The following is a 21,613-nucleotide window of genomic DNA, read 5'->3' as shown; positions in this document are numbered from 1 at the left end:
GGGTTGGTGGAATCGGTGGTGGAGCAAAAGTGATAAGTGGATCTAGGTGATGGGGTGATTAGCTGATGTGAAAGGGAGGAAAGTGTTTTGTCATCATTAGCAAATGAAGATAAGAAATTTTGAGCAACCATTTCTGAAATTATAGAAAACATCCAGAGACACTAAGTATTGGAAGGGATCAATAAAAGATGGTCAGAATTTGATCAATGTGTTGTCAGGGAGCTGTGACCCTTGAAAAATAAATCCTCATAGAAGCAGTTTGCATGATGGGGTCATATAATGATCACACCTACTACTTTGAGAGATCAATGTGGTAGAAGTTTCATACCAAATAAACAGGAACAGTCAATAAAAAAGGAAGTGAAAGAAGTTTTGCCTACTGTCATACTTTGAATCAGTGGTAAGCAAATACAATGTAGTATGTTCCAGAACTAGGAACTTACTTTCTTACCTATTTACTGCCTGTTATGCCGCTGGCATTGAGGGTAGTAATGAAGGTCCTCCACCTCTGTTGTCCTTGGCCACTCAGAATGATTTTTCATTGCTGTTTCTGTGACAATTTTGTTTTACGAATCAACATTTTTAACCCTGAGCTGAAACCCAAAGTCTGGAGAACTGGTGAACCACTCTTGGTCGGGCCTCATTCCTTTGACCTGTTTGACATGGGTGATCCTCCTAAGAGCCAAAGTGTAAAGTCCGGATTCCAGCCAACATAGCTTTCTGACTCATTAACGCAAGCAAGCCTCTAAACCACAACAAAGTTGTAGTCCTCTTGGAGAAGAACTAGGAAGGAACTACAAACAATGACTTTGCAGTTCAAGTCTTGGCTCAGTGGACCTTGTTATTAACTACTGTGAAAAAGAGACTGCTAATTCTCTGGTACTAATCTATAATGATGTAAAGTGGATAGAAGTGAAGACATGGGTTCATGTATTATTATTTATAATACTATAGGTGAGACTTGTATCTACACATCATGGCTTACTTCTTGTGACAATGGCTCTCTTTCAGTTTACTTTGATTGTCAATTTTGTGAAATGAACTAGGATCAAACTCATTTTTATTTACTTGTGTCATTTATCATGAAATGGAGCAGCTGAGAGATAAATCAAATTTGTCAGCATGTCCTAATAACGTGTGAAGGAATATTGAAAACTGAGACTGAGGTGTCACAAGGCAATTTCCTTGCTGAAGTGGAAAACAACTCCAAACACCAATAAGGGATGCAATAGGGTGTGCAAATGTCTGAAAATATGTTTGTTCTTAGCCCCTTATCACTCACTCCTACACTCAAGGAGGCTAAGTTCTATCAAGTGAGAGGTCAGAATCAAAACAGGGGTTTCTGGAATTATGGCACATCTGATTGAAATTAATGACAGAATCAAAATTACTCCTATGGATCAAATGATCTCTGCTACAGATTAACCAAATCCATTTGATGAACTAATTGATCACGAAGTTGGATCCAAGGCAGTCTTCGTGAAGAGAAGGAACACATTCAAGAAACTCCAACAAAGAAACAGAACATACATTCTATTGAAATCCAGAAATGTATTGTCCAAAACTTGGTAAGTTTGAGACAGATCAGAAAATCTGCAAACCAGTCACCAGACTAGAATTATATTAATATGCATTGTGATTGTCAGTTTTAATCACGCGGAATTTGATTGGAAGACCTAGCACGTCTCCTGGATGCCAGACCTTCGTAGCTCTGGAAATGGGCAGATTTGCGGCTGGTGCTGACACCTGGTGTGCCGTGGAAGTAGATGGAAGATCGAAAGCAGTGAGCTGGCTTCTGGCTTTGTGCCCAGAGACCTGAGTTCTTTAGGCACATAGCTCTGAAAAAGCAACGCAACAGACTTTTAACACCATAATTCAGAAAGTTGTTTTGTCATTTCTCCCCTCTCGCTGTGAAATGGGACACCTCTTTTTCCCTTATTAGGGAGAGAGAGAGCCTGTGGAATGTCGAATACTGGGTGAATTGGTAGTCTTTGGGGTACTGCAAGCCTGTGTCTTTATTGCATGCTTGAGTGCTTGGAGGGGGGTGTTGATGCTTTTTTGCTGGTGAGAGGTCATCGCTTTGCTGCTGATGCATGGGAGGGGGAGTTGGGGGGGGGTTTGGGGTTCTAACATTTAACTGTCATTCATTCTTTGGGGCATGCCTCTGTTTTCATGGATGTTTGTGAAGAAAGAGAATTTCAGGATGTATATTGTATACATTTTTCTGACATGAAAAGTAAGCACTGAAACCTACTGAATGTATATGCTGTTATTATTTGTTCATCACTGTTGGATATGTAAAACATGCATAAAACAAAACCTTAATTTATAGAATAATTAGGAACAATATATTGTCCTACAGTCCATGACTGTTAGTGTGTGGATCAATGGTGATAATTTTAGACAGGGGTGTCATGTGGTCTGAATGGATTGTAACAACATAACTCATCAAGCAGTACATGTAAGGGTTAGAGTCATAGTCATACTATATACAAAAGGCCCTTTGGCCCATACACTCTGTGCTAACAATCAACCACCCATCATTGAAAATCCAGTTGAGTGGTGCCACAACAACAGACAAAGAGCTGATTAGGGAGGAAGTACGTGGAGGAGGTTCATGAGCCAGTCCTCATTAAAGGATTGAAGGTGGAGAGGGTTGGTTACTTTAAGTTCCTTTATATTATCATATTAGAGGATATGTCCTGTGACCATCACTTAAGTGTCATCACAAAGAAGTAACGACAGTGCCTTTAATTCTGAGAGGTAATGTTGCAGCTATATAGGACCCTGGTCACACCCCACTTGGAGTATTGTGCTCAGTTCTGGTCACCTCACTGCACAGGATGTGGAAGCCATAGAAAAGGTGCAGAGGAGACATACAAGGCTGTTGCCTGGATTGGGAAGCATGCTTTATGAGAATAGGTTAAGTGAACTCGGCCTTTTTTCCTTGGAGCGACGGAGGATGAGAGGTGACCTGATAGAGGTGTATAAGATGATGAGAGGCATTGATCATGAGGATAGTCAAGAGGCTTTTTTTTGCAGGGCTGAAATGGCTAGCACGAGAGGGCAAAGTTTTAAGGTGCTTGGAAGTAGGTATAGAGGAGATGACAGGAGTAAGTTTTTTATGCAAAGAATGGTGAGTGCGTGGAATGGGCTGTCAGTGATGATGGTGGAGGCAGATATGATAGGCTCTTTTACGAGACTCCTGGACAGGTACGTGGAACTCAGAAAAATAGAGGGCTATGGGTGACCCTAGGTAATTTCTAAGGTAAAGACATGTTTGGCACATCTTTGTGGGCTGAAGGGCCTGTATCTTGCTGTAGGTTTTCTATGTTCTATGTTCCTATGGTTATTTGTATGTCTTTGTTTATGTATTGTTGTTGCTCAGTTGTTCAGTCGGCTCTTTGTGACCGCATAGAATTTTCATGGCAAGATATGGAAGTAGATTCCCAGGACTTTCTTCCGTGTGGATACTGCTGCTGCCCAGGTTTGGAGCCAGCTGGCTTTGAACACAGGACTATCTGCCTTGACGTCCGGTGCTGATGCCATTACACCATCAACCAGTTTTTCATAAATTCTACTGTATTTCTTTTTTTCTTGTAAATAGCAATATAAAAATGTATCTCAAGATGGTAACATATATCTACTTTGATAATAAATTTTATTTTGACTTTGATGTACATAAACTTTACATTACTGCTATTTTGTTTCCCTCCAGAGTCACAACAATTTCTGTCTTTTTAAAATACTCCAGAAAAGGCAGATTGATAAAGGAGTGAACTATAAGAGACTTTCTGGGTGACCCTCCAGTCTAAGCTGCTGCGTACTGATCCCATGGTGCTCAGCTCAGTGTAGCAGAAAGCCACTGAGCAATAGACACTGGCAACAGCAGAAACCTATTTCTTCCAACTAATCCTATCAACTGTAGACAAGGAACACAACAAAACCACAGGTCTCTTAAATTCAAAGCAGGTTTATTCTGAGTTAGCAGAAACAAAAGCAAAAGCAAATAGCGGTTTCATCAGATTATAAAATAGAAAACCATGGATTACATTTCTGCAGTTACAGATCCAGCCACTAAATATAGGAATTTCAGGTTACCAGATACCAGACCAAAAGCTCACATACAGGGTATTTATTGCATTCTTAATTCAATGACTACAAATGCCACGAAATTCAGCTTGACTGATGCTTTGTCCAGTGCTTAGTCTTAAATACTTCTTCAAAGGTGTTGTCAGTATTTGACAGGGGAGAGTGTTGTTATCATAAATAACAAAATAAAATATCTGAGCCCAGAATACATGCATACTTATGACTTAAACATATTTTTACTTCACTTGTGCCCAAGGAGAATGGCATGGCCCCTGTCACCCAAAATTTTCAGAAGCCAGGACAGAAAAATGCTATTTTTTTGTTTTACACAGAATTGGTTTATCAGTTATGGATATTGACCAGTTGGTAAATTGTACATGCTAGAATTCCTTACTTGCAAGATTTATCAGTCTATTGTGAATGGCAGTTAAAGTCAATTGAAACTTCAAGCTTATATTTTGAAGTTGGTAAAACAATTATCCCTTAGTTCTTCAGTGTGATTCATATCCTTTCATTATTCCTGTCTTAATTGTCTCTGCCAGGCCCTGTGTTGTAAAGTGTTGCCAAGTTTTAGATTTTTCTAGAGAAGTCTCACTACAGAGTTTCGCTCATCTGGTTTGAGTGCACACTGTCACAGTCACCCCTGCCTATCTGTCTGCAATGGGCAAGATTGGCTCTGGCTGACCCACTTGACTCCAACTGCCCTATGCTGTTCTTGCCTGGATGGTATTTTAACCCTTGCCTTACTGCAACTTCCACAGTAACATCTGTTAGTTGTACTTGCCTCGTGATATTCAGTTGTGCAGCAGGAAGTATAAGTGACAGGCATTTGTGGTAAAGGCAATTATCTTCCTATGTGACTTCAGTCTTTTCTTCAAGTGCACATGGGATGGAGAAATGAGAACGTGACTGAGAAAGTGGGAGGAGAAAGGGATGGAGAAAGAGCAAAGGTGGAGAAGGGCAAGAAGCTCCTGTGTCTCAGGACAGTTGTGAAAGAGCCTGATAATTAAGCAGTTCCAAGGAGGATGTCTGGCTTTTTGTGACTCTGTCAGTTCATCAATGAAACTTTCTGCTTAATGCTACCCCTTCTTCCCTCTCTGCTGTTTTGTTTACTGCAGGCATTTCTGCAGGATTGTTTTGCATGCTATTTCTTAAATTACTTCTACTGCTCTCTCAGCCAGTTTATCTAGATCATTACTAATTGTGTCAAAAAGACTCTTTGCCTCCAGGTTTTCTGTCAGGGTGGAGCCAATGACTGAATTGATTCTGGTAGTGCCAGAGTTAACACATATTACAGCTTCCGAAAGGCGTTGCAGGTTTTGAAACACCCAGGGTGGAACATTTCAGAAAACTGCATTTAGCTCCCTACTGTGAAGGACAATGGGAATATTCTCCTATATGAATCTTTACATTACTGAGTTAAGATAAAGCAGTCAATCTGCAAGCAAGTTTGGTCTGGTGAGAGGCAAGGAGTGAGAAAGGGCTTTGGCCATAGACCAGCCCCAATAATCCCCGGCTTAGGGCTACTTGCCAATGCACATGCAGGGAACAAACAAAAAAGATTCACTTCTCACTCTGCTGCAATTGTAAGCTGAAATGCTATGTCAATCTTCTGGTTTTTCACAGATGGGATAATGCCAAAAATTGCAATGCCAACTATACCACACTCCACTTCCAACGATGAGAGCACAATCTTGACCCATTGCACCCACAGTATTGGGTTGACCAGGTGCCCAGTTCCTGAAGGAAGAGAGAGAAGTGAGGAATAAAATAGGCATTTGATTAAGAAAAGGAAAATCATGTTAACAGCTGGGCACAATCCCATTCTATCCCATTTGTCCAGCACAATTCTGAACCACAGAACTGAGGATTGATTGATCTGAATTTTTGTTCTCAGGAAGTTTCACAGAGGCACCATCTAACATTGAGCAGCTTTCTCGGATATTCTGTAGATTCTGTAACAAATAGTTGGAAGAGTCTCCTATGGAAGTTCACTGTTTGTGTCTTAAACTCCAGAACTGTGTGTACATCTGGACACCATAGTTCCCACTAATCACTGGAAATTCCCATGCCTTGCTCTGGCTCCTTGTGTGTATCAGCTCACAATCTAACACTTTTATCTACCACCTGTCTTTGTGCTTCCCTATACTCACCATCCCAGTCTCTGTTTCTCTCTCCACAGAGGCTACCCAGCCTGCTGAGTAATACTATTTCACATTTCCAGTATATATTGTACATTACTTTGGTTGAATGGCTACAAATCGTTCTCAGAGTTTATGCTGCTCTCCGCATTGCCCGCCTTCACCCATGTAGCAGTTCAATAGAGAACTGTGTAGGTATATTGCTGCAGCTCAGCCTGGAGATAGAGATTTGTGATTCTTTGGTTTTAACATCAGTACAATCTAGGCTCTGATAGGCAGAGGGAGTTATAACACCCTCTTTGCATCAATACTGAGTAACATTTGAACATTAAATGGAAAAAGTGCAAAGCAAATGTACCCGGTAGTTGAACAGAGATGTGTGTAAAAGCTGAGCAACTGTGGCAGAGAGTGACATCAGACAGGCTGCATAAAATGCCAATGTAAAGTAGTATAACAACAGATATCAGAATCCCTCAGTTGAAAGTTCCTCGCTGAGGGACATTAAGTACTCACTTGAAATTGGTAGCATAATCTGAGCCATCCACCCAGCGCCACACCCCTTCTACCTCAGTGTCATGGAGTCCAATCCAATGGCCACATTTTATATTCCGCTGTAAAAATTCCTGTTGGGCAAAACACAAAGTTCCATGTGAACAGATTTCCCTGCATCAGTGGCAAAGCAAAAGGTTGTTTGTCCTGCAACTATTTGCCCAATACTGAATTACATAAAAGGGTTTATTTATAAAACCATGGTTTATTAAAGTGGCAGAACTGGTCTTCTTTGGGACCTGGGCACCTTTGGCAAGTCCCAAATTCCTGTTCACCCTGTAATATCCTTGCAAAATGGTAGTGAGGTTCTTTCTTGTACCAATATCTTTCTGGGAAAGAGCTCCCAGTGATGTTGGGGGAGAGAGGTAGTTTCAGGGACAGATTTCAACGTTAGAATATAACTTGGAGGAGGAGCTCCTGATGGTGGTTTTTCTATGCACCTAATACTCCGATCCTTCCCCACATTAAAGGTTGCAAGTTGAGGTGGTGGTGGAGCTGCCACAGTAGCCTAGGTGAGAAATTTTGCAGGTGCTACACACTGCATCCAATGTGAGGCTGGCACAGAAGTGACCTTTCCTACATTGCAGTCTTGCACAAAGTGTAGCATTGAGCACTTGAGTATGACTGAGAATTAAAAAAAAAACACTTTAGATACTGAAATCTAAAGCAAAAACAGATAATGATGGAAATACTCAGGTCAGGCCGCATCAGTGGGAAGAAACACCAAGTTGAAGACACTCCGTCAGAGTTAACTCTGATTCTTTTCTCACTGATGTGGCTTGACTTGCTGAGTATCTCCAGGATTTTCTGCTTTTATATCACATGATTATCGTTACCAAGAAGCTTTCTGACTGCAATACATGGCTGCAGCATCAGAGAGCAGCATTGACCAAGAAAATGGTAACAGTCTGCATCCTCAATTACTCCATTATTTGCTGTATGCTTTAGTATGAAATAACAGTTCTTTGCTAATAAATTATCAATGTAGTGCTCATTAGTTCTGCCTCTTATGAACAAATGTAAGCAGCAATTTGTCCTAATAGACAAAAATATACACTCAGTGGCTATTTTATTAGATGCACCTGTACACTAGTTCGTTAACGCAAATACCTAATTAGCCAGTCATGTGGCAGCAACTAAATGCATAAAAGCATACAGACATGGTAAAGAGGATCAGTTGTTCTTCAGACCAAATGTTAGAATGGAAGAAATGTGATCTAAATGACTTTGATTGCGGAATGAATGTTGGTGACAGACAAGGTGGTTTGAATGTCTCAGAAACTACTGATCTCCTGGGATGCACCACTGTCTTTAGAGTTTACAGAGAATCATGCAAAAAAAACCCCAAAAACATCCAGTCAGTGGCAGTTCTGTGGATGAAAATTCTTTGTTAATGAGAGCGGTCAGAGGAGAATGGCCAGACTGGTTCAAGTTCAAGCTGAGGCAACAGTAACACAAATATCTGCTCGCAATTACAGTCACATGCAGAAGAGCATCTCTGAATGCACATCATGTTGAACCTTGAAGTAGATAGGCTACAGCAGCAGAAGACCATGAACATACACTCAGTTGCTACTTTATTACATACAGGGTGTACCTAATAAAGCTGAGTGTAAGTGAGTGTAATGAACACATAGACAGTACCTGCTCTGCCCTACTGTTAATGACCACAAGCATTGACTGCATTGAGGCACAGAACTTGAAAGATTCATTCCAGCTGTGTCTATTTGATGAGATGTAGTAAAGTTTATGATTGAAGCGTCTCCATTTGTTGAATGGCTGTCCATGTGACAGATCTGTGAAGATATTTAAACAAAAGTTTGAATAAGCTGTTGAACTTAACTGTGCTCCCTGTTGCCCTAAAGTTCTGCTGCTAAAATATGCAGCAGCATATCCAGAATCCTGGACTGTGCAGGCAAACCGGCACTCTCTGAATGTTAGCATCAGCTCCTCTGTTACCCTGAAAGCCGAGCAGCAAAACAGCAATGACGGTCAAACCAGTACAAATCTGTAGTGTTCAGTTTGGAATCATGCCTGCTGAGTCCCTGCAGCATTTTGTGTGTTTTACTTTGATTTCCAGCATCTTCGGCTTTTCTCTTATTTGAAATCATGACTCCCTATCACTGTTGACAATTGCTTATTAATCACGCCAATACAAATAGAATTCCTGCCCAGTGCCCAGGATAATTTGCTGCAGCTGGACCAGCATGGGATCTCTGGCTTTTCTTTTCCTCCTATCCCAACCACACTCCTTCCCCCTGGAGATTTCTTTACTTCTTGTTAGAGTTGGGAACAGAGGAGGGAAAACTCTTTGTGGAGGCCATAACCCAAGATAGTTAGCAGTGCAAGTTTAGTAGATTGTCCCATCTATCATCACCAATCAGAGAGCTTTCAGGATGGATTACTGGGAATGAAAGGCTTTTCTGGAATTTATTAAACTTACTCATAGCCAGCTCTGTAAGTTCATCCTGAAGTTCAGTTGTCTTCATGGAATTTTCTGTAACTGAAAGAGGAAAAAACACTTAGTCTGTAGATCCTGCTTGTGGTAGTAAATTGTTTTGAAAATGAGATTTTCACAGGAGGAAAATTATCCAACTCCTTGCACTGCTCAGCAAGTTCCTCTTAAATACTATCTCCTCTGCTTTGTTAACCTGGAGTTTGCCACTTCTGTGAGTTTGTTTCAATGAGAAAGTATTTATTTTGAGATAGGGAAGGGCAAGGGAAACAACAGAGACTGAAGGGACCATAAGCACTGGTCAGTGTTTCATGGCACTGAGAGGTGATGAGCATTTAGGGATGAAGAGTAACAGTTCCAAAGCCACGGATTAGTAGAGACCAGTGGATTGAAGGAGACAGCCTGAGGACAAAAGTTCGAAGGGCATCATATCAGCCCTTCATCACATTCTGATGCTGGACCTGGGCAAGAAAGTTAAATTTATTTTTCAGTTACAAGAATTTTGTGTAGTTCCATATTGATCACTTCTCTTTCTTTTATAGAGAACAAAGGAGGGGCCGGACTACTAAATCTATCGATTATTCCAGTCCGTTCATGCACAACCCTCATCCTGATGGCCCTGTAACCTTGAGCTCAAAATAAAATTACAGCCTATGTTTAACCAATATGTCATCTGTCATCCAAATACTCTGCTTCTAAATTTACACTGGTAGCCCTACAACAGCAGAATGTACAAGCACAGCCCCAGCATCAGCCCCTCTGCCACCCTGAAATTAAGAAAGCAACTGAAGTGATAAGAAAATGTCTCCTGTGTCTGGATTTCAGTGTCTTTTTGAGGTACAAATGGTTAGGTGGTTACTTATACTAATAAAATACTTTAAAAAGAACTGAGCATTTCTACAGTGTGCTTATTTGCAACACCGAAATGTTGAGTGCAATGTAAAGTAAGCAATTGGTCGTGGGCTACACACACTATACACTAGATTCCTATGGGAAGCAAAGTAAGTCACAGCTATGGCTCTGGTGGAGATTTTTCCAGCTTTGTTATTCACTGGGGGTACCAGAAGACCAGAGGATAGCTAATGTTCATTTATTTAAGATAGGTAGCGAGAATAAGCCAGATAACTACACGCTGATGAAGCTTCACTCAATAGCAGAGAAAATAATGGAGGAAATCCAAAGGGAATTAGCTCAATTTTCCACATTTTATTGATTTATACAGAGCAGGTTGAGAAAATGTTGGATGCCTCTCTAGCATCATCACTCCTTCCCCAAATAAAAGAAGTGGAGAGCAAAGACACCTTCTAATAATATGAGTGGGGTGGGCAGTAGAAATTCCAGCAGCCAGTCCTCCCAGAACACAGGGCTATTTGGCCAGGAGAGAACTTGGTGGGTAGGTCGAGAGAAAAAGATGAATTTTCAGTATCACAGATGCAGATATTGAAACTCCTTCCTTCAATATTCACTCTCCTTCCTTCCCAAACCTTCTTCCATGCAGTTTCTCTTTCTCTCTTCCAACTTTATTTCCTGTCTCCTTACTCTTTCTCCTCATATTTCTCTCCTCGCGTTCCTCTTTATTCTTTCCTGTTTGTCTTCTTGACTCTCTCTTAACCCCTTCCCCCAGTTTTTTTATCCAATTCATCTTTTTCTCTCGACCTACCCACCATGTTCTTCCCACTCCTCCTGTTCTCCGTTCATGCCCTCTGCGGCCATTGACACCATCTTTTGAAAGCTTTTCACAGAGGGAAGGACGCAACTGATGAAAGCCATTAGCAGTATGAGGGGCAAGTTTAGCATTCTGGCGAATGAACAAGGGAAGAGGAGTTTACGTCCAGAAGCTAAGATCAGAAAAGACAACTAGGCAGAGTAGGCTGCCCGGAGCGTGAAGTGGCAAGGTAGGTGTGTGTGAGGAAGCTGCTCTCTCTAGCCGAGTTTGTCTAAAGAGGGAGTGTGGAACCTTCAGCTAAACTAATGTTCCTAGTTTTGCCAGAAAGACGCTCTTGTGTGTCATGGGTTTTCCATTAGGAAGGAAGAAGAGTTTGTGCAGCGGGGTCGGTGGGATGAAAGCACGGAGAGATGGACAGCCGGGTTGCACTGAGCCGGAGAGGCATGTGCTGGAAACTGTGCCAACCAGCCCAACGCTCGTCCCATCGTCCCGGGCTGCTGAGTGGAGAAAGGGCAGGGCCGGCTCGGTTGAAGGCAAAGTCCGCCGCTCCCAGCTACAACATTCAGATTCTGACATTCATCCGCGGCCGAATCGCCTGCGGCGCTTCGCAACCTGAGGTAAAGTTCGGCTTTGCCGAACTGTGTTAGGGTGAGTGGTGGGCGTCGTAGCCTTGAAACCCCTACCTCGTGTGTGCCTGAGCATCCTGGTTTACCGTAGCCGCCAACTTTCCCCTACGCATAGTTGATTGCTGACGTGGAACATTAAGAATGCCCCGCGACTTTGATATCCCCACGGGACCCGACATCTGAGAGTGGGGTTTGGAGAGAGCTCAGATCTGCAGGAAGAGAGCAGAGCGGTGAGTCGAAGGCGGGCGAGGGAAAGGCGGCAGCCACTTATTTCTGGCAGTGCACAGGAAGCTGTTTCCGTAACGTTTATTCCTCACATCTGAGCCAGGCAGATGCCTCAAGCACACAGTGAAAGAGCGTGTGAGGACTGGGCTGACGGAGGAAGAGTGGGGAATTGCTACTGGGCTTTTGAAGACCCCTCTGTCCAGTTTGCAGCAGACGGCATTAATCGCACCCCAACAAGGCAATGAAATAGAGGTTCCCAACAGAATGCTTGAGGCAGGAATCACTGTGTGGTTTACTTATATCTGGCCTACACTTTCGGTTTACTTTCACTGTTGCTGATCCACACTCTCCGGGTGTTTATCTAACAATGTAATATCATATGAAAAAGTTGCAAAGTCAAAAATATGGTAAAACTTACTCAGATGAACCACAGTGCCAAGAATCACAAAGGACATCAGGACAGATAAGCCCAGAAGAACGTAGATGATCAGAGGGGATAGCTTTCTTCCTGTACCACCTCCTGAAAAATACAAGTCAAAGTGATCAGTGAAAACACAATAGGAAATGGTCTTCAAATTTACCAGAGTTACACTGGAAGAAAGCCAGACAAATGGAATATTGTGTCAAAATCAGAATATTTAAACATTTAGTCAAATAAGTCTTCTATGTCAGAACAGGCACAGCAGGCAGGAGATCTAAGCTGGGCAGGGAGTGAAATGGTATGTTGCGTGCAATAGATCTGTTCAACTGAATGAATATGAAATAGAGAGAGTTCACCCATCTCTCCTTTCCTCATCACATTACTATTCCTCTCTCAACATCTTTACTTCAACCTCTATGATATTAAATTGGAAGTAATTCCAACCTGCTCAATGGGAATTGCGCATCTACAATAACCTTATATGAAACCTGCTGATAGCCTTCTCCCTTTTGTTGATCAGTGTGAAACTCACCAGATACTTCATAACTTCCCTTTACATCCATGTTCACAGCTGGATGATCTTCTGGCCTCTGAAGAATGCATGAGGAGTTCTTAAGATATAGTTTCTGGTTTCACACAGTTCCTCATACTCAGCTGCCCATTTTCCTCCTTTGGGAAACCCTCAGCTTCAAGTCCGTTCTGGACTTCTCGAAAACAAACCTCTTCTGCTTCTTGATTAACACAAAATCTGCTGGAGGAATTTGACGGGTCCAGCAATATCAGTGCTCAAGCTTCAAGCCATTGCAGCTACCCAGGAAGAATGTGATATATGGTATAGCATAACATTGTTTGCTCATTTTAGTCAAATATTCCTTCTGGCAGACACTTGCTTCCTTCTTTCTCCTCTCTGATTCTCATTCTTCTGTCGACTAAACTCCCACCACCATTTTCACCCTTTCTTTCAATCTGTTATGGTCTGGTCCATTAACTACTCATTTCACTTAATTTCCTTTTTCCCGTGTTCCACTGGGCTCCTTGATTAAGGCACCTAATCTTCATTCGAACCGGCAGCATAAAAACTTCGGCTTACATCTACTCGCTGCTGGTTCATCACTGTAGCCAATGTGGCTATGCTTGTCCAGGAGTCACCATGAATCATGGACTCTAAGTTACTTTTGTGCCTGTGGCTGCGTAGTGAACTCAGTCGATTTCGTGTCCAGCTGAGTTGTTGGCTGTTTTGCCAGTACTCTGAGTCAAGATGTGAATCCTGTTGTTTTCCTGTCCGGCTGAGTATTGCAGGCCATTTGCCGCTGCTCTGGGCTGTGATACGAATTGTTTGTCGTTGTTTGGTTTTTTGCTTGGTGTCCAAGTCCAAGTCCAGGCTTGGTAGCCAAGTCCAGTTCCAGGCTCCGTGTCCAGGTCAAGTCCAAGTCCGTCTCCCTGTCCAAGTCCATCTCCGTGTCAAGTCTCCATGCCTGTGCCCTGCACTTGGGTCCACTTCCAGTCGCCTCCTTGCAACACAATCTCCTTGCCCTGCTGATTCCATCCACCCACTACCCACATTTCTTTTTTTGTAATTTATTTTTTATTGTATTTCATCATCAAACAAACATTTCCATAAGATGTATTTCAGACTTTGTACATATATATCATATAACCATATATATCAGAAATCTCCACAAAGTATTTATCTGAGGTATGCACTTATAGAAAAGAGTGGAAAGAAAAAAACAAGCAAAAGGAAAGAACTATGAACAAGTAGGGAGTGATTTTTTTTTACAACAGATTCATTGATTTATGAGAATAAAATCAGGCCTATGAGGCATTATGTAGTTAAACCATTTTCCCCAGTATGAATCAAATTGTTCCAGATGCTGTTATCTTCTCCATTTTGTAAATATCCATTGTAATTTCCATCCATGTATTTAAAGTTGGGCTCTCCTGGGATAACCATTTCCTAGTAAGAGTCTTTTTACCAGCCACCAACAGTATATTCATTAAATATTTATCTCTTTTCAACCATTCTTGAGGTATATATTCAAAATATGTGGTCTTACTCTCTAAGGGTATTTCACATTTAAAGATGTCTTTAGGGCATTGTGTATCCCCCTCCAATAGTTTTTGATAACACGGCAGTCCCAAAAAATATAATAATGATTTGAATTTTGATTTCCACAATTTCTCCAGCAAACAGGGAGGTTACTATCATAATGGGATTTCTAAGAGGGTGTAATAAAATATCTTATCAAGTTTTTTCATCCAAACTCCCTCCATTTCTGTGAACTGGTACACTTACATTGATATCTCCACATTGTTGTCCATTCTTCCTCAGATATAATTATCCCTCCTTCCTTCTCCCATTTTGTTTTAATGTATGAAGTCAAATGTGTTTTAAGATTTGACAACCCTTATACATGCTTGAAATAATTCTACTACCATTATCTGAATTATATGCTTTTCAAAGAGCTCTATCAAGCATGTATTTGCCTTGGTTACATTTTTAAGCGTCTTATTAACATATTGTTGCATCTCTAAATACTGATAAAAATCTTGTTTTTTTAATGTGTTTCTCTTTAAGCATTTCAAAACTGAACAGTGTTCCTTCTTTCATTATATTGCAAAGAACTGTTATTCCTTTAGTCCTTAAATCTCGCATCCAATTTATTTGGTGTAAAATCTGAGTCATATGCACACCATTTAAGAATTGCAATATCTCCCTCTAGATTATATTCTTTTATAGTAGTTTTCCATATTTTAAGAGTTAATTTCACCCCTGGGTTATCAATAGTATTTATGTACCTTTGCAAGTTGTTATCAGCCAAAATTGCTTGTATGGGGATTGGAAGTATCCACTCCTCAATGTTTTTCCATTGAGCATCATATGATGGGTTGCACCAACATATCACTGCTCTCAACTGTGCTGCAAAAAAAATAATCTCTAAGAGAAGGTAGGCCCAATCCCCCCTTTTCCTTTGCTAATTGCAAAGCTTTGAGACAAACTCTAGGCCTTTTACCCTGCCAAATATACCTTGATAGCATCTTGTTCCATTCACTGAATTGATTTTGATTAATCTCTATTGGTAGGGTCTGAAAGAGATATAACAGTCTGGGCAGTATATTCATTTTAATAGACTCAATCCTTGAACTGAGACTGAAAAAAGGAATCAGGTTCCATCTTGCCACATCTTCCTTAATTTTTTTATATAAAGACTGATAATTACATTCTGATAATTTTGCCAAATCTTTTAGCATAATGATGCCCAAATACAAACTGAAAGACTCTGTGTGTCATGCCCAGGGGTATAGACTTACAATTTCTCTTGGTGGGCTATAGTAATATGAAAGTAATTGGATTTTATCTATGTTGATCTTGTATCCTGATAATTGACCATATTGTTCGAAGGATTGCATCAATTTAGGTAAAGAGTATGTTGGTTGCCCTAGATAGATCAAAATGTCATCCACATAACAAGCCAATTTATGCTCTGTCCCTTTAATAGTAATTCCCCTGATATCTTCATTTTGTCTGATGTATTGAGCTAATGGTTCCAGATACAACACGAAGAGTAGTGGTGACCATGCACAACCCTGTCTCATGCCCCTTTCTAGGGTAAGACTATTTGATAAATATCCATTGATTTTAATCCTAGCAGTAGGATTGTCATATAGTATCTGTATAGTTTTAACAATTGTGTCTTGGAAACCAAATCCATGTAAAACTGTGTAAAGAAAATTCCAATTAACCGAATCAAATGCTTTTTCAGTATCCACGCTTATCACTATCGCTTCAATTTTATTTTTTTTGTATATGATACATAATGTGAAGTGTCCTTCGTATATTGTCTTGTGTCTAGCGTTGTTGTATAAAACCTGTCTGATCGTTACGTATCAGTATGGGTAGAAACTCCTCTAATCATTTGGCCATGATGGAGTAAATAACCTATAATCTACATTAAGAACAGATATTGGTCTAAATGACCCACATTCCATTTTATCCTTGCCTTCTTTCGGTATAGCTGAGATTATTGCTTCCTTCCAACTGGGTGGCATTTGTGCCTTTTTAAGAGCCCAGTTCAGTGTGTGGAGTAAAACAGGAATTAACTCATTTTAAAATTGTTTGTACCACTCTGCCATATACCCATCTTGTCCTGGTGAATTGCTTAATTTAAGCCTACTAATTGCAGCTTTTAATTCAACTTCAGTTATGTCAGCAGTCATCATTCTATTTTGTTCTTCACTTAAAGTGGGTAACTCTAGAGAATTCAAGAAGGTGTCAATTTGGGTTATGCTTCCCCCTGGAACTTTGGAATATAGAGTTTTGTAAAACACTTCAAAAGCTTCTTGAATTTCACTTAGCTTATTTTTTATCATTTTCGTTCTTGGGTCCCTAATTCTATGAATTGTATTTTCTGCTATCTTTTTTTTCAGTTTCCACACCAGTGTTTTCATAGATTTCAATCCACTTTCAGAATGTCTCTGTTTCAGAAACATTAAGTTTTTCCTGATTTCTTGTGTAGCCAAATCATTTATTTCATTCCTGTTACGCCTGTGCCCCAACTCGAAGGGTACAAAGTAGCCCCCTCCTTTTTGAGAATCGCAAGATCACTATTAATTCAGGTCAGGAGACCCAGGAAATGAGAGAAAGACATGCAGAATCCACAAAGGGGTTTGGAATGTCCTGGCCCCTCAGCGATACAAAGCCATGGGAAACGGCCATTGTCTCTGGGAAACGGCCATTGTCTCTTGGAAACGGAATTGTGTATTGAGTACTGTACTTCATGGAAGCCCTCAGGGAATGAGCAAAGTGGGGTGGTTGGGGGATGGCATCATTCCAACCTGATTCACATCTGAGACCCTGTGAGTGGGGATAAAAGAGGGTCTGGGGAACCACCCCTTGAGACGCACCCGGAGAAACGCTAGAAATCTTGTGATAGCGTTTAATAACGACAGCCGGTGGGGCTCGCGTGCGTCCTTTTCCTTGGCCTAGGAATTGGCGGGCATCCACGGAACGGCTTAGCTAAAGGACTGACTACAAAAAACGGAACTCTCAAAGGATCGACATCATAAAAAGGAAAAGCTGGCAAGTTTAAACATCTGTCTTTCTTGACTCCAACCAAAGGCTGCAGCCTGAATGAGCTAATGACTTTTATATTTCCATCGGACAATACATTATCCCCTAGATAACGATAGAGCTTATTTCTTATTGATTATTATCATACCCACACTGTTAGAGTTAGTATTGACGACGTATGTTATCTGTATGTTTGCATTGATATTATTTTTGTCTATTTTTACTAATGAATACTGTTAAAAATAGTACCATCAGACCAAAGGACCTCTCTATCTTTGCTGGTAAGTGACCCAGTTACGGGATACGTAACATTCCTAATTCTTTAAATTTCCCCTAAAGTATCCTGTGCCAAATTCAATTTGTGTTTTTTCTCTAGTTTCTTCAGCCTATTTTGTAATTCCTCTAATGTTATATTCCTTATTTTTTCTTATATGAAGATATCACTATAATTTTCCCTCTTAAGACCGTCTTCAGTGTATCCCATAAAATGGGAGGTGAAACCTCTCCATTATCATTAAATTCTAAGTAGAGACCAATTTCTTTTTTAATTTGTTCCTTTACGGATCATTGAGTAGACTTGAATTTAGTTTCCAAATAGTATTCTTTGGTTGTGGGTCAAAATCAACAGATAAATATATAGGTGCATGGTCACTTACATCTATTTTCCCAATTCCACAGGTGTTTATTTTGTCTTTGTCTTTTCCAAATGTTATGATATAGTCTATTCTTGTATATACTGAATGGGGAGCAGAATAATGAGTGTAATCCCTTCTGTCAGAGAAAAAGTCCCTCCATATATCAATTAAAACAACATCCTCAAAAAGTGTATTAACTTTCTTATGTGAAGATTTTGTTTCATAGGCTTTTCTATTGGAAGAGTCTAAGTTTGGTTGTAATTGTAAATTTAAGTCTCCCCCACATATCAGGAGACCTTCTGTTTCCATTAACATAATATCAGTCATTTTCTGAAAGAAACCAATATCACTTTCTGGGGGTGTGTATATATTCAATAGAGTAACTGAATTGCCACCTATATTCCCCCTTACCAGAATATATCTGCCCTCTTTATCTCCCATTTCGAATACTTTTTTAAAATTTAGCTTACTTGAGATAAGAATAGCAACTCCTCTCCTATGTCCTGATTTATATGAGGAGAAAAACAGATTAGTGAAGCCCATTCTCTTTAGTTTTTTATGCTCATTATCACTTAAATGAGTTTCCTGTAAATATACTACATGAGCTTGTTCTTTTTTCATTTTGGATAAAATTCTCTTATGTTTGTTTGGATTTAATAGCCCATTGACATTAAAAGAAATGTATTTTACCTTGTCCTTAGCCATCTGTATTTATCTGTCAATGTATCATTGAAATTAGAATAAAACTTAACAACTTAACTTAAAACTTAACTTAACCTGAACAAATAACCAAGAAGCGCAAATAATAACAAAAATGGCAATGAACATGTGATTCCAAGGCTGAGGTCTCTAGTAGATGACCCTGCGTTGAGCTACAGAAAATATCTAGCTGTGGGGGATAACCTCAACTACTTGTGAGTTGAGGGCCCCCATTGCAGTATTCATAAAAGTCAGTGAACAAATCCATTACACAGAAAAGATTTCTGTGTACTCCTATACATACACACACACACACACACATATTACAAACATACACATATATGCACACATATATATATATATATATATATATATATATTCTCATTTTGGTGGGGAAAAAGGAGTAAGTGAGTGAATAAAGAATAATATCAAAGTAATATAAAATCCACATTATAATAGGTATTTCTCAAGATAGGTATATCACCGTGTACTTTTGCTTCCATTTAGCTTCTCAACATTTTTAAAGTTAGCCAAACCTTATGGCTCTTCTGTAGGGGATGAGGACTGTCTTTGGGAAACTCTCGGTCTCTTCCTGATATATTTCTCTCTGCCTCCTCCCGTCTCCTGCCTTCTCGATTCTCGCACTATTTCCCAAGCAGAGTGGGATAATTCCTCAGTCAGGCTTTCCCTCGTTTTGGTCATGCTGATGGGCAACCCTCTAGCCTTCATGTCTGTAGTCACCTCTTCCACTGTCTGGTACAACTGCGTCCTGTTGTCATAAAACACTCGAAGTTTAGCAGGGTACGGAGTTTGAAATCTAATCTTATTTTGCTTTAGTACTCGCTTTACTTCAGAGTATTCTTTGTGTTTCTGGAGGACCGTGGGGGGGGGGGTAATCTTGGTTGAAATATATTAATTTATCCTCTAAAGACACTCTCTTCTCACCCCAGGCCCTTTGTAGAATCTCCGCCTTGGTGCTGTACCGAAGGAATTTAATTATTATTGAGCATGGATTTCTATCCCGGGCAGGTTTTGGGACGAGCACGCAATGGGCTCTTTCAACTTCCAGCTTCATACCCGAGGGAAGATCCAGCGTGTCCTGCAGTAACTTTCCGACAAACTCCATCATAGATGAGCCCTCCGCTCCTTTGGGAACGTTATAGATTCTGCTATTTTCCCGCCGTGATCTTCCCTCCAGGTCAAGCAGTTTACCTTCTTGGTGATTTAATATTTTTATTGTCTTACTCAGTATCCGTTCAAGGTTTTGAACACAATCTTCCACCTTCTCAATTTTCGGGTCGCTGCCGCTGCTATTTTATTGACGTTGGCGAGCTCTGACTTAATATCATGGAACTGCTGCGTTATTTCTTTCTGAAACTCCATTATTTCTTTCAGGATTTCAAACACATTTGCCGCTTCGCATGAACGAGGCCTAGCGTCCGCCTCACTAGCACGCGGTCGCCACTACCCACATTTCAACATCAGCTCTCCCCCTCCATTGTCTGCTTCTGGTTCCATGCCACCTCCCCTCTAATGCTTCCCATTATCACCTTCATTGCATATAATTTCCAGCGCTGGTAGTCCTTTGGTGGGGTAGAGATATATCTCTCCAAAGGATACATCTAGCTGTGAAGCTAGCACACAGGTCTCCCTTGGGCAAGGCATAGCACCTGCTTAGCTCCCTTCCCATTCCCCACCCACTGATTAGGGTCATGTTAAACCATGGGAGCAGTTGGTGCATATCAGAAGTCCTGGTTATCCAATCACAGATGCTAGGCAGACAATCTCTGAAGAGTATTGATAATGGCTGGGTTGACCCATCTTGTAAAGGCACTGCTCAGAAGAAACCAGTTCTGTAGAAAAAATTGCCAAGAACAATGATGGTCAAAGACCATGATCATCTATGTCATACGATATGACACATGATGATGAGTATTTTCTGTTCCTGCTTACCTCCCTTCAGCTGTTATCATCAACCTTAACAGCATCCCTCCTCCAACTTCACCCCATCTGTTCTTCCAGCATTCCAGGCCCCTGGATTTGCATCTTCATGCTGGAATCCAGCCGCAAAACCCTGAAGTGGCGAGCCAAAGGAGTCAGTCTCTTCCAAGAAGGAAAGGGCAGCAGAAGCAGGAGAATGCCATCAACTGCAGGTTCCCCTCAGAGTTGCAAACTACCCTGACTTGAACCTTATGGTCATGGGGTCTAAATCCTAGACCAACCCCTCATCCCAATAGGGCCTGCAGCAGATTGAGAAGGTGGCTCAATAGTACTTCCCCAAGGACATTAAGTTCTTACCCAGATCCCTCACAGATTATCATTTAACATGTGTGAATGAAACAGGATTAGAACCTCACTGGAACTGAATTTACATATAGTGCTCAAGTGGGTGTGCACACTGTGGCATTGCTTATATAGACATTATTAACATTAGAATGGAGGTGCACTGAGTGGAACAAACATCAGGATGCACATTCAATGGGATGGATTGTTCCACACAGCCAGTCTGTCCAGGCATCCAAGTGCTTGGAAATAAGGTATTCTTAACACTTTATTTTCTCTTATTATTATTGATATATTTCTTAGCTTTATTAACCAGTTATTTGCTAATTTCATTCCTTAATGTATATAATGACATATTGACTTAATGTATCTCTTTTTGTTATTCTTCAATAATAATTAATAAAAAAAATTAAAATGAAATGGAAATAAGGGTTGCCCTTTAGCAATGGCTCCTGACTGCTTTCTGGCTTTAACCAACCAAGCTAGTTTTGCATTAGGGACCACCAGTAATTTCACCAACCCAGGATTCACAGTAGTCTCCCTAGACCTGGAGCTAGAAGTGCGGCTGCCATGCACTTCACTCTTCACATTGACCGTGGATTTTCTCAGTTGGCTGACAAGAAGGTCCCATCAGTTCGATTCTGGCAAAAATGGACTTATTGTGCCCACAAAGGTCCAGGGAAAGGGTGGGGCAAGTTCTTTCACAATGCAGGCAGGTTGTACAACATGCCAGGGTATCTGTGTTTGCCT

At 40.7% G+C, this 21,613-nt stretch overlaps 1 protein-coding gene across 1 annotated transcript; it reads right to left on the bottom strand.

The window, feature by feature from the left end:
• Positions 1 to 3,957: 3,957 nt before the first annotated feature.
• On the bottom strand, positions 3,958 to 12,754 carry LOC132405872 (hepatic lectin-like). Its single transcript, XM_059990863.1, has 6 exons — positions 12,708 to 12,754; positions 12,173 to 12,274; positions 9,226 to 9,285; positions 8,427 to 8,578; positions 6,747 to 6,856; positions 3,958 to 5,832 (listed from the first exon to the last, which is right to left on the bottom strand). The coding sequence occupies exons 1-6, from the start codon at positions 12,736 to 12,738 to the stop codon at positions 5,697 to 5,699; spliced, it is 591 nt and encodes a 196-aa protein (XP_059846846.1). The 5' UTR covers positions 12,739 to 12,754; the 3' UTR covers positions 3,958 to 5,696.
• Between the last annotated feature and the right edge of the window lie 8,859 nt (positions 12,755 to 21,613).

The sequence above is a fragment of the Hypanus sabinus genome, chromosome 16 (assembly GCF_030144855.1).
Source record: "Hypanus sabinus isolate sHypSab1 chromosome 16, sHypSab1.hap1, whole genome shotgun sequence".
Classification (NCBI taxonomy): domain Eukaryota; kingdom Metazoa; phylum Chordata; class Chondrichthyes; order Myliobatiformes; family Dasyatidae; genus Hypanus; species Hypanus sabinus.
Note: the sequence above shows the minus strand (reverse complement) of the source record. Positions and strands in the feature narration are given on the sequence as shown.

Coding starts and splice junctions, on each gene's coding strand:
- LOC132405872 (XM_059990863.1), bottom strand. CDS start 12,738: ATGGATGTAAAGGGAAGTTATGAAGTATCTG. Junction 12,275..12,707: donor GGGAAGTTATGAAGTATCTG/GTGAGTTTCACA, acceptor TGTATTTTTCAG/GAGGTGGTACAGGAAGAAAG. Junction 6,857..8,426: donor TTAACAGTAGGGCAGAGCAG/GTACTGTCTATG, acceptor TTTGCCCAACAG/GAATTTTTACAGCGGAATAT.